This window comes from Lissotriton vulgaris, chromosome 8, assembly GCF_964263255.1.
Source record: "Lissotriton vulgaris chromosome 8, aLisVul1.2, whole genome shotgun sequence".
In the NCBI taxonomy this organism is placed as follows: domain Eukaryota; kingdom Metazoa; phylum Chordata; class Amphibia; order Caudata; family Salamandridae; genus Lissotriton; species Lissotriton vulgaris.
The window spans coordinates 636,391,790-636,404,484 of NC_141696.1; the positions used below are offsets into that span (position 1 = coordinate 636,391,790).

Here is a 12,695-nt window from a genome sequence, read left to right on the forward strand (position 1 = left end):
GGAAGTTACGGCCCTCTTGGCCAAGGGGGCCATCGAGCGCGTTCCTGGGCCAGAAGTAGGGCGTGGTTGTTATTCCCACTACTTTCTGGTGCCCAAGAAGGACAAGGGGGGCCTACGTCCTATCTTGGATCTAAGGAACGTCAACGGCTTCCTCCGGAAGGAGAAGTTCAAGATGTTGACGTTAGCTCAGGTCTTGGCTGCTCTAGACCCGCAAGACTGGATGGTAGCGTTGGACTTGCAGGACGCCTATTTTCACATCCCCGTCCTGCCGGCCCACCGGCGTTACCTGCGGTTCATGGTAGGCCTGGAGCACTTTCAGTTTATCGTGCTCCCCTTCGGCCTTACCAGCGCCCCACGGGTGTTCACAAAGGTGATGGCGGTGGTCGCAGCCCATCTGCGCAGGTTAGGGGTTTCAGTCTTCCCCTACCTAGACGACTGGTTGTTGAAGGCGGGCTCGCCCCCAGACAGTCGTCCACCACCTTCAGATGACGGCAGACCTCTTGCACGACCTGGGGTTCTCCATCAATGTGCCGAAATCACACCTGTGTCCCTCTCAAAAGCTCCTTTTCATCGGAGCGGTTCTGGACTCGGCGCAGTTTCGGGTTTATCCTCCGGAACGGCGGGTTCGGGATATTCAGGCTTTGATTCCCATCTTTCAGCCGCTATCCCGGGTTTCGGTCAGGTTGACGCTGCGGCTGCTGGGACTGATGGCTTCCTGCATCCTTCTGGTGCATCACGCCCGGTGGCGGATGCGGGCTCTGCAGTGGGACCTGAAGTTTCAGTGAGCCCAGCATCAGGGCAACTTGTCCGACCACGTCTTGGTCTCGGAGGGCACTGCGAGACAACTGCAGTGGTGGCTTACGGACCGCGATTGGGTCAGGGGCAGATCCCTCTCCCTTCCCCAACCGGAGCACGTTGTCGTGACGGACGCGTCCCTCCAGGGCTGGGGTGGCCACTTGGGAGAGGCAGAGATCAGAGGCATCTGGTCTCCGGCGGAGTCCCGGCTCCATATCAACCTGTTGGAGCTGCGGGCGATTCGTCTGGCACTGAAGGCATTCCTCCCCTTTGTCAACGGGAGTGTAGTGCAGGTGTTCACCGACAACACCACCGCCATGTGGTACTGCAACAAACAGGGCGGAGTGGGGTCGTGGACCCTTTGCCAGGAGGCTCTGCGCCTCTGGCAATGGCTGGAACGTCAGGGCGTGACTCTGACGGTTCAACACCTGGCAGGTTCTCTGAACGCCAGGGCGGACGAACTCAGCCGTCGGTGCTCGATGGATCACGAATGGCGTCTGAACTCGGACGTGGCGCAAGGCATCTTTCTGCAATGGGGAGAGCCTTGGTTAGATCTATTCGCCACAGAAGAGAACGCGCAATGTCATCAGTTCTGCGCGTTGGAGTTTCCAAGACGGCACTCGCACGGCGACGCCTTTCGGCGCGAGTGGAGTTGCGGTCTGTTATACGCCTTTCCGCCTATACCACTTCTGCCCAGAGTGCTGAAGAAGATCAGGCGCGACCGGGCCCAAGTTATCCTTGTGGCTCCGGACTGGGCTCGAAGGTACTGGTATCCCGAGCTACTCAGCATGTCAGTCGGTCCCCCGATCCGCCTGCCCCTTCAGGAGGACCTTCTGTCGCAGCAGCAGGGGACGGTCCTCCACCCGAACCTGTCCAGTCTCCACCTCCATGCTTGGAGATTGAGCGGCGGCAGTTGAGGCCATTTGACTTGCCTCCTGAAGTCTGTGATGTTATTCTGGCAGCCAGGCGTCCCTCCACTAAGTCGGTATACGCCTGTCGGTGGAACAGATTTGTGGCATGGTGCACAGCAAAGGCTGTGGATCCTCTCTCTGCCCCTCTTTCGGAGGTTCTTCTGTTTCTTCTTTCTCTTGCCCAGCAGGGCTCTGCTCTGGGCACTATCAAGGGCTACCTTTCTGCCCTTTCAGCCTTTTTGAGGCTTCCTGATCAGCCTTCTTTGTTCAAATCCCCGATTGTAACTCGGTTCTTAAAAGGCATCACTCACATGTTTCCACCTGTTCCGTTTGTGATGCCTCAGTGGGATTTGAACCTGGTTCTAACTTTCCTGATGTGTGCTCCCTTTGAGCCCCTTCATTCTTGTCCTCTCCGTCTCCTGACTTTAAAGACGGCTTTCCTGGTTGCCATCACCTCTGCCAGGAGGGTGAGTGAGCTCCAGGCTCTTTCTGTCCAACCTCCTTTCCTGTCCATTCATCCTGACAAGGTGGTTCTGAGGACTAGACCTTCTTTCCTGCCCAAGGTTGTTTCGGCCTTTCACATCGGGCAGTCCATCACCCTCCCTTCCTTCTTCCCGCCTCCGCATCCTTCAAAGGATGAAGAGCGGCTCCATCGTCTGGACCCAAAACGTGTGCTTTCATTCTATATGGATCGCACACGCCAGTTCCGGGTGGATGACCAACTGTTTGTTGGCTACGTGGGTGCGAAAAAGGGACGGGCGGTTTGTAAACGAACCATCTCTCGATGGGTCGTCCTCTGCATCAAAGCGTGCTACTCTTTGGCTCGGAAGGAGCCTCCTGTTGGGCTGAGGGCCCATTCCACTCGGGCCACGGCGGCTACTACTGCCCTCGGCCGGGGAGTCCCCTTGCAGGACATTTGCCAAGCGGCTACGTGGGCCTCGCTGCACACCTTTGCGAGGCACTACTGCCTGGACAGTCAAGTCCGGAGGGATGGCTTCTTTGGCCGTTCTGTCCTCCAGGACTTTCTGGTGTAGTTTTGTATTGGTTCGCAGACCCACCACCGGGGTTGGTATTGCTGGGGTATGTATTCTAAGGTAAGGAATCTAACACTAACGTGTTTCTTTCAGATGAACAAGTTACTTACCTTCGGTAACGATATATCTGTAAGAAACATTAGTTAGTGTTAGATTCCTTACCGAACCCACCCATCCTCCCCGTTCTGCGAACTGATACCTAGGGTTACGGTCATCCCTTTCAGGGCCCTAGTTTTACATGGCACCAGTGTTGGTTCTCTCATGGCTCTGCGTCTTCTGGCGCGGAAATGCTGTGTGCAAAGAACTGACGTCAGCGCGCGGAGGCGGCGTCTATATACTCCAGCGACGTCATCACGGCGCACGACGCCAACGACGCCAACGACGGACGCGGAGCCGCAGGGGACGCCTGCAGACGACGCCTACCGACGCGCAGGGGTACTGCTACGCAAAAGTTTCCGGATCCAGACTGACGCCTGGGGATATTCTAAGGTAAGGAATCTAACACTAACTAATGTTTCTTACAGATATATCGTTACCGAAGGTAAGTAACTTGTTCGTTGAGGCCATTTGACTTGCCTCCTGAAGTCTGTAACATCATTTTGGCATCCAGGCGTCCCTCCACAAAGTCTGTATACGCCTGCAGGTGGAACAGATTTGTGGCATGGTGCACAGCAACGGCTGTGGATCCTCTCTCTGCCCCTCTTCTCTTCCTTCTTTCTCTTGCCCTGCAGGGCTCTGCTCTGGGCACTATCAAGGGCTATCTTTCTGCCCTTCCAGCCTTCTTGAGGCCGCCTGATCAACCATCTTTGTTCAAGTCCCCTATTGTAAATCGTTTCCTAAAAGGCATCACATACACATTTCCACCTGTTCCGTTTGTGATGCCTCAGTGGGACTTGAACCTTGTACTTACATTCCTGATGTGCGCTCTCTTTGAGCCACTTCACAACTGTCCTCTCCGCCTTCTTACACTGAAGACTGCTTTCCTGGTTGCCATCACCTCTGCCAGGAAAGTGAGTGAGCTCCAGGCCCTCTCTTGTACTCCTCCTTTCCTTTCTGTCCATCCGGACAAGGTTGTGTTGCGTACTAAGCCATCTTTCCTGCCCAAGGTTGTCACAGCCTTCCACATCGGGCAGTCCATCACTTTGCCAACCTTCTTCCCGCCACCGCACCCCTCTAAAGAGGAAGAGCGGCTCCACTGTCTGGACCCAAAACGTGCGCTCTCATTCTACTTGGATCGCACACGCCAGTTCCGGGTGGATGACCAACTCTTTGTTGGTTACGTGGGCGCGAAGAAGGGAAAGGCGGTACACAAGAGAACCATCTCCCGATGGATCATCTTGTGTATCCAGGCATGCTACTCCTTGGCTAGAAAGGAGCCCCCTGTTGGATTGCGGGCTCACTCCACCCGAGCCACGGCGACAACTACTGCCCTCGGCCGGGGAGTGCCCTTGCAGGACATTTGCCAGGCAGCTATGTGGGCCTCGCTGCACACGTTTGCAAGACACTATTGCCTGGACAGTCAAGTCCGGAGGGATGGCTTCTTTGGTCGTTCCGTCCTCCAGGACTTTCTGGTGTGATTATTGGTTCGCAGACCCACCACCGGGGTTGGTATTGCTGGGGTATCTATTCTAAGGTAAGGAATCTATCACTAACGTGTCTCTTTCAGATGCACAAGTTACTACTTGTGTAACGATATATCTGTAAGAGACATTAGTTATTGATAGATTCCTTACCGACCCACCCATCCTCCCCGTTCTGCGAACCGATATCTAGTGTTAAGGTCATCCCCTTTCAGGGCCCTAGTTTCAATGGCACCAGTGTTGGTTTTTAACACGGCTCAGCGCTTCTGTCGTGGAAAAGCTGTGGCTAAGAACTGACGTCAGCACGCGGAGGCGGCGCCTAAGTACTCCGACGACGTCATCACGACGCCGACGGCGGACGCGGAGCCGCAGACGACGCCTACCGACGCGCAAGGGTACTGCTATGCAAAAATTTCCGGATCCAGTCTGACGCCTGGGGATATTCTAAGGTAAGGAATCTATCACTAACTAATGTCTCTTACAGATATATCGTTACACAAGTAGTAACTTGTGCGATGCAGCCATAGGACCATTCAGAAGGGTTCCCAACACTTCAGAGCCTAGGAGCCAACAAAATCTCCAGTCCTAGAAGTGCTAAAACATAAAATAAACATTCCCAGGAGTCATCATTTTTGTGCCCCAGGAGGCTTATGGTTGGAGTTTGATAAACGCTTCTGTGGGGCTGTGGCACTCCCTGTAGCGCCCATCCCCCCCCCCCCCCCCCCAACCCCCCCCCCCCCCCCCCCAAACACTTGTGCAATTTGTTGGTGGTGCCCCTACCCATCCTTGGGGCAGCACGAGGGAGAAATTATACACAATAAACCTTGTGCATACGTGATGAATGGGTTTGCCTGCGCTCTGCTTTGTATGTGAGCCCTGTTGCTTTTTAAATTATTATTTTTTTAATCTTCGGGTGCCCCAGTCTATCCCAATGTAGTGGACCGTAAAGGGGGGGTGGGTGGCGTCACCAGCACTCTGGTGCTACATGAGAGGTGGCAACAGTTCCCTGGGCTCATGCCAAACAAGTGCACCCCTCCTTGGCGCTCGCCCATGGTGGTAGTTGTGCAGATTCTCACTGCCTGTGAGGAGCATGGGCAGGATGCAGAAGGCCTGTGCCATCTCCCCCATACCTCCCTTAGACACGTGTATGACATTACAATATGCTAATCAGTTCTTTCTCCTTGCTGTCCCCGGACACAAGCTAGCCCAGAGGGCAATAAGCATTCAAGGGAGGTGGCCACATGCCTCCTCCCCTTGAAAACGGACCTTTACCGTTGCATTGACCCCCAGAGCCCTGTCTAATGCAGAGGGGATCGAGAAGGAGATCGTGCAGACCCCTATGTGCTCACTTTTCTTTTAAAAGAAAAGACAAATCTATAAGACAACGTATTTCTAGCACTGTAAGGCCCATTTTCTTCATTGTGCGCTGGTTTTGTTCCTGCCGGACACGCCGAACTACTAAAAATATTTTAAATCTGGCCTCTATAAAGGGGTGCTTCTTGCAGGGAGCTGTATTTTCTTGCTCCCTGCACCAGCGTTTCCCCTTGTTTGGCTCCTGTGCCATTCTCCTGCTAGTGGGGACATCTTGTCCACTGAACGTCTTGGCATCTTGAAAGGCATCGGTCAGGGAAGAGGAGTCCAGGTCCTTCCCACTAACTGGTCATTAGGTGGCAAAAGGGGGTCAATGCCACTGGCCCTAGTCATGGGGTAGAGCTGGAGGCAAAGTCCGTAGTCCATCATTGCAGGGAATCAGGTGACTTCTTCCAAATGGTCATTCTTCAGCCTTAGTTTCCTCCCATGCGCAGGGTCTTCCCACCTGCCTTTCTGGTGTGCAAGTGTTTATAAGAAGGGTTGGAAAGATTTAGAGGCCAGGCACCACTGGCCAATCCTACGATGTGTCCTCATCCTTCCACCCCTGACCCAGCTCTCCTGCACAGTATGTTAGGATAATCCAAAATGGGGAATTCAGGTTTACTCTGGTAAGAGCGCCTCTGAGGGCTCAGCTCTGCCCCTAACTGATACCACTGCTTGATCCCTTCCCACCAACCCACCTGAGTTGGCTCCAGAGACATTGTCTCCCTACTTTTTCTAATGGGCCTGGGCTGTGTGAAAAACTAATTATCAGATGCAGATTACCTCCACACCCCTTTTCTCTCCCAGGAACTGCGTCAATATCTGATAGTCACACATTCTGTGGGAAAGCCTTTGATCCTTTTCTAGGAAGCGGAGTATTTAACTTGGCCCTCTAAGGGGAACAAAGGCTGGTTCTCTTATTATGAGCTGAGCAAGAAAATTATGACAAATACTGAAGTCTCATAAGCTGTGGTTTATTGGGGACTGAAAAATCATTCTCAGCATGTATGTTTTGCCCCAGTTTGGTACCTTGCTGAACACTATATATCGAAGTGGAACAAAACTATACTTTAGGGCAAATTTCGCCTATATGTATAAGGGAGTAAAAACACCATAGGTTTTCCAGTAAGCACTGCAGACTACACTATGAATGCCCACTCATATTATAAGGTCTACTACATGTCAACACCAATCACTGCAGATTCACTTCTGCGACAGGCAACCTGTGTGCAGTTGCTGGGTTGTGCACAACAGTAGCCTCCCATGCACAGCCCTCAGCTCATCAGAGGCCTTATCTTAAACTACGAACACTCAGTCCAATTACTGGGCATTTACCATGAGTAAAGCTCACAGTAAAAGTTTAAAAAAAAAAAAGTGGTCAAAAGAGAAAAATCCTTGTGGACTAAAACCCACTTGGGGACCCTTGAAACAGAACCATCTGTATTGAACCTTAAAATGGCTGCTTGTAAAAATGACGATGTTTATATGCTAAACATCTAAAAGACATCTAGCTGCAGATTCCTTAACTTAAAATATCCCCAGGCGTCAGACTGGATCCGGAAATGTTTTGCAGCAGCACCTCTGCTCACCAAGGGACGGTGCCACATGACCCTCCCCCCCCCCCCCCCCTACAGACTCGCCGGCGGGTTCTCCCCCAGGGCCAATTGGGCCTTTGCCACCCAGGAACGTCGGAGATGTGGTGTCGTTAGGGCGTGGCCTGGTTGGGTCCCCCTCTACGGTCCACATGGAGTCGTTAGGGCGCGGCCCACCCGGGTCCCCCTCTGCCGCGCCGCAAAGCCTTGTGGGGCTCTCTGTGGGGCTGCAGGTAGTTGCCAGTGCTCATGGCCCTGCCTTGAGCGCGCCCGGGCTTCTGGGCAGCCGCCCGCCTCTCCGGAGCCTGGGTCAGCGCCGTAGGCTCGCCTGCGCTTCTTTCCCCGGAGTCGGAGCCTGTTTAGGACAAGGTGGAGTCGGCGCCGGGGCGGCGCCGAAGGCTTGCCTCGCCGGCTCTGGCGCCTTCTCCTTCTTTGGAAGGGGATCTGGTCATAGTTTTGGCGCTGGATGGGGACCAATGAGGCGTGATCGGCGCCGACGCACATCGGTTTGACGCAGAGTTGTGGAATCATCTCTAGATGCCTCTGAAGAGAGTTCTGCGCCACTCTTTTGCCCGGTGTCTCCGGAGGTTTTGTTACCAGTGCCCCCCTTGGAATTTGTTATGCCTCCTCAGGAGCTTCCAGATGCGGCAGGCTGTTCGCCTCCCCAGGAGGCCCATCAAGATCCTCATTCTTCCATGGGACTCCCTTACGTGGGGCATTGGTCGCACCCTCAGTGTCTTGGGAGGGTCAGCCTAAAGCCTTCTCCCACTGATGAACTGTTGACCCCCCCGTGGAGGGCTACCGAGACTGGTGCGGCTTTTTTGCGAGTGGTCTCGTTGGCCACCCGCATTTTAAACATGCACAACCCCTCAGCTCCTTTGCCTGTGGACCCCTTGTTGGAGGTCCTGCACCGTGGGTCCGGAAATGTGGAGCCGCTTCTGCCCTTTGAGTCTTCACTTTATGATGCCCTTTTAGGTACCTGGCTACGGCCTGCTTCAGGTGACCCGGTGGCTTGTTCGCTTTTGCACCGCCACCGTCCAACTCCACATGACCCGGTCTGTCTTTATGTGCATCCTGATGCACAGGGGTTTGTGTTGCAGACTGCTTTTCCTTCAATGCCTCCATTAACACTTCCTCCCTCTCTGGAGTCCAGATGGCTTGAGGCATGGGGTAGGAACATCTTTTCCTAGTCTAGTGCAGCCCTACGGCCCTTGGATATGGTATGTGTTTTGGGGCGGGCTACCTTTACCCTGTGGGACTCTGCAGAGTCCTTGCTTTCCGTCGCCTCTGAAGGCGCTAGTGTCAACCTCCTTCAGGATGGTCGCGACCTGGCCGAATTCACAATCCGCTCTGCCTTAGATACTGCGTATCCTTTGGGGCGTGCTATGGCGGCCTCTGTTGCCTTAATGCAGCACTCTTGGCTGCGAGACAGCTTCTTCCCTGAAAACATCCAGGAGCTACTGGTTGACTTACCCTTTGATGTGATTAAGGGTGGTTACCCTTTTGTGGGCATCCCTTGGATGCGTTTTTGCTACAGGCTGCCTGTCGGCCGGGTGTGGCTGTGTTCCTCAGGTTGCTCTGGCTGGTCGTCTGACTGTGGTTTTGAGCAGGTGGTTCAGCTCGGTATTGGTTATGGCTCGGAATTCAAGTTCACAAGTTATATTCCTTCCTGCGCTCTTAGGCTTGGCTTATTGCCCTAAGAGGTGTTTCCCAAGCTGTTTGGGGTATGCCTACTCCATGTGGGGTACTTGTACGCTATTATATAGCTTGCTTATTTCGCTTGGGCCTGGGGATCCTGTGGGCTCCATTTGTCTCTTGGTGGTTAATTTGCACTATGTTCTATTTTTTGCTTGGTGCCATCTGCTTACGCTATGGTCAGCCACCTGGGGAGGTTTCATGATCTCTCCGGACACAGCTCCTACCTGTCCTTACTGCCTAGGTATGATCCGGTATGGCCATGTTCCTGCTCCTTGCTGTTGCTGCCTCTGCATGTTATATGTTTGTACCCTTCTATATACATGAGGGTGGCCTGGCATCCTCTTCCTACGTCGTCACCTCATGTCGAGGCTGCGGTGTCTGGACCGATATCTTTGGGTGTGTAGGGGCTTTCTAAGTGTTGCCTGTTGCGCATATTGTGCCTCCTTGCCTTCGCTCATTGGAGAGAATTCCCCAGTTGGCATATGCTCGTGTTTTCTGAAGTGTTGGTCTCTAATTCTCCAACCCTTTTTTTCCACATTATCACCCACTCTTGATGAAGATACGCCTGTGGGGGCGGGTCTTCTGATGGCAGTGGTCATTGGCTACTGCCTACAAGTTTATATTGTGGTTGTTTGTCACTTTGGTTTCATACTGCCCGGTTGGGCACTCTTATGCTTCTGTGCAGGCCACTTTAAGGTCTCTATGGCCGTTTGCCGGCTGTGTATTCTACCTGCTTCAGCTGTTCAGAATTAATGCTGATTGGCCCTACTTTACCTTTTTTGGGGTTGGATGTGCACTTAGCGTGTTTCTTGTCCCGCCGAATTGTCCCAGACCATTGCTCAGGTTCTAGCTCTTGCCTTGGACTTTTGTCACCGGCTCCTTCGACTTCCTTCTATAGGCTAGTCTGTTAGGCTCTGGTTGCTTCTCCAAGTTTGTTTCAAGCTTGGGTCGGTGTACTCCTCGTGCACCATTCAGCGGAGAGTGGTCTTTCCTCTCTCTCTCTTTCTTTGCTCTGGTATAAGGCTCATGCCGTTCTACTTGTTCTTTTTTTATACGAATATGGTATAGCGCTATTCTGGCATTTTTAGGAAATCTCTATCCTGTTATTTCTGTTCTTCGACCTAATTGAATTGCTGTTTGGCTGTTCCGCCACAGCATTCCCCCTATCTTTCACTCTGTTGCCGGATTGGAAGCTTGGCGCTTTCTGTTGTTCTGTCGCAGACCCACCTCCCTTTTGATGTATGGCTGTGGTGTCTATTCTAAGTTAAGGAATCTGCGGCTAGATGTCTCTATCAGATGTACGAGTTACTTACCTTCGGTAACAATATATCTGGTAGAGACGTTGTCTAACTGCAAATTCCTTAACGCCCACCCTACTTCCCCGTTCTGCAAAAACATTGCCAAGTGGTGTTCTCCACTGGCCTATTTAGTTGCTATTGGTCTTTTCTCTCACAGGTGCTCACATTGTTGCGCCCCTTTGAGAATTGCCATATACGGCTAACTCCCTCTAAGGGGCTTCTTTCCTTTGATTCACCTTCACCAGGAGATTAATTTTCCTCTTCTGTTGCCTTCCCTTCCCCCGCCTTCTCTAATGACTCAGGGTTCTGGTCTCCTCTATAGTAGTCTTCTTTGGGGATCTCTAGAGCTCTGTTTCGCACTTTCATTACTATAGCGGAAGGGCCAGTCTTTTCATACCTTCCTGTAGTGGATTGTTCTTCTGTGCTCCGTTCTTACTGGATGGCATGGTTCTACATGGTGATGGCAGTCTATTTCTGTCTGTTGAGATATTCTTCCCTTGTTACGCTTTGGGAATGGTCTTCGCTCCCTTGCGGGGCTCTTTCCCAGTTTTTTCACTTATATGTAGGCAGTGTCTAGTTCTCTTTCACGATGATGTCTTGCCCATCCTCCTTTATTCACAGATTTTCATCCCTCACACACTATTCCCATACAGTTTTTCTTGGTGGCTCCGCGTTGTGCCACAGAAAAGTTTCTCCGAAGAAACCGGACGTCAGCGCGCGAGAGGGACTTGTATAACCTCGCTGACGTCACGTACGTGGACGTCAGGGCGGGGTCGTGTTGCGCTGTCCCCAGGCGTGCAGAGGTGCTGCTGCAAAAAAATTCCGGATCCAGTCTAACGCCTGGGGATATTCTAAGTTAAGGAATCTGCGGCTAGACAACGTCTCTACCACATACATAGTTACCGAAGGTAAGTAACTCGTACATTTGGAAGGCCACTTTTGGATTTTCATATTTTCATCTTGTTGCATGTCATATGACTCCACTATCACATGTGTTCATCCAGTCACTCCTCTTTAATAAATTAATTATTTTTCATCTGCAGGGCTTACAGATGGAGCCCAGCTTGAAACGCTGCTGCAAACCAGAATGTGAAGCATCTCCTATGGACTATGTCATTCAGCTGCAAAACAAGCTAATTGTGGATATCAGACGTCACATCAAAAAGTATTACAATGTACGTATCTCCATAGCGAACAGTGCTCTTGTGATGGTGTAAATATGTTTGGATTTATTATAACAGTTCATTATCGAAAAATGTGGTGACTTGAAACCTTTTCCGTTTGCAGTTGTTCTGTGTGAATACATAGATTGTTCAGTGGGATTTATTTTCCTCCTGTACATGTTAAAATAGGATGTACTGGCTGGTCAGTTTTGATTAAATTATATTGTTTCTATAAGGCCTAGTTTTTGTTTCTTGATTTTCCTTGTTTGCCCCTCTTATATTTTGCTATAGTACCGAGGTTAGTGAAATCTTTTGAAAGTATATAGATGGAGACTTCTGAATTTCAGTTAAGGGATGCATCACCTTTTAGCTGTCATTCATAGCGTGCATTGTCCTGCTTTGCAGTGGCTTGAGACAGAGTACACCAATACTTTTACATTTAGATAGATATTTCCTCCCTATGATTGGCTGTTCTTGTTTTGTCAATGAAATGACACTTTTGAAATGAAGCATTCTGTTTAGGACTGCCTCAGCAGGCATTCACGTACAATTTTATTTATTTATTTATTTATTTATTGAAAAGTTTTCTACAGCGCTAACAACACCCTTGGGTATCAGAGCGCTTAACAAAACAAGAAATATATTGGAGACACGACTAATGTAATATACGATATGACAGTAGAGAAATTAGTTGGGTATACTTCCTCCAAGGCTAGATGAAAGGAAGATAGAGTAGGAATAAAATAAATAGAAGTACAGTACGAGGTTTAAAAACGAATATTCAATGTTCTGAGGTAGGTTAGGGATTAATTATATTAAATATGTTGTACGAGGTCTTCCGTATATGATTGTTTTTAATGACTTATCCTTAATCCTCTATGCATATCAGATCCAAAGTTAGAAAGGCGTCAACCTCTGATATCAACATAGAGTTGGTGATTTCCTATTTACTTCCCGTATAGTTATCACTTAGTCACCTCTATGTCAAGGCTTAGGTGATGAATTGTCTTGTCTATGGAAGGAACTTACTCATGAGAAAGATCTTTGTTTCCCTTTTAAATGTTGCAGTGTTTGGAATTTTTCTAATGTGCGGGGGGAGGGAGTTCCAGATTCTGGGGGCCGCTCCTGAAAAATCTCGATCGTAGGTTTTTCTTTTCTTGAAGATGGGTGGTCTCAGCATCAGTACCTTGGCACTCCTAGCCGGTCCTCCCGATATTTCAATTTTCTGGGCAAGGTATCTAGGTGTGTTGTAATGAATCGATTTGTGGGTA

General features: G+C 50.8%; 1 protein-coding gene across 1 annotated transcript in view; it reads left to right on the plus strand.

The window, feature by feature from the left end:
- Positions 1-12,695, plus strand: part of POLA1 (DNA polymerase alpha 1, catalytic subunit) — a 2,033,948-nt gene that overhangs the window by 1,641,047 nt on the left and 380,206 nt on the right. Inside the window, exon 34 of the mRNA XM_086934515.1 lies at positions 11,305-11,436. Coding sequence (XP_086790641.1) covers positions 11,305-11,436 — 132 coding nt within the window. The remainder of the gene's footprint in view (positions 1-11,304; positions 11,437-12,695) is intronic.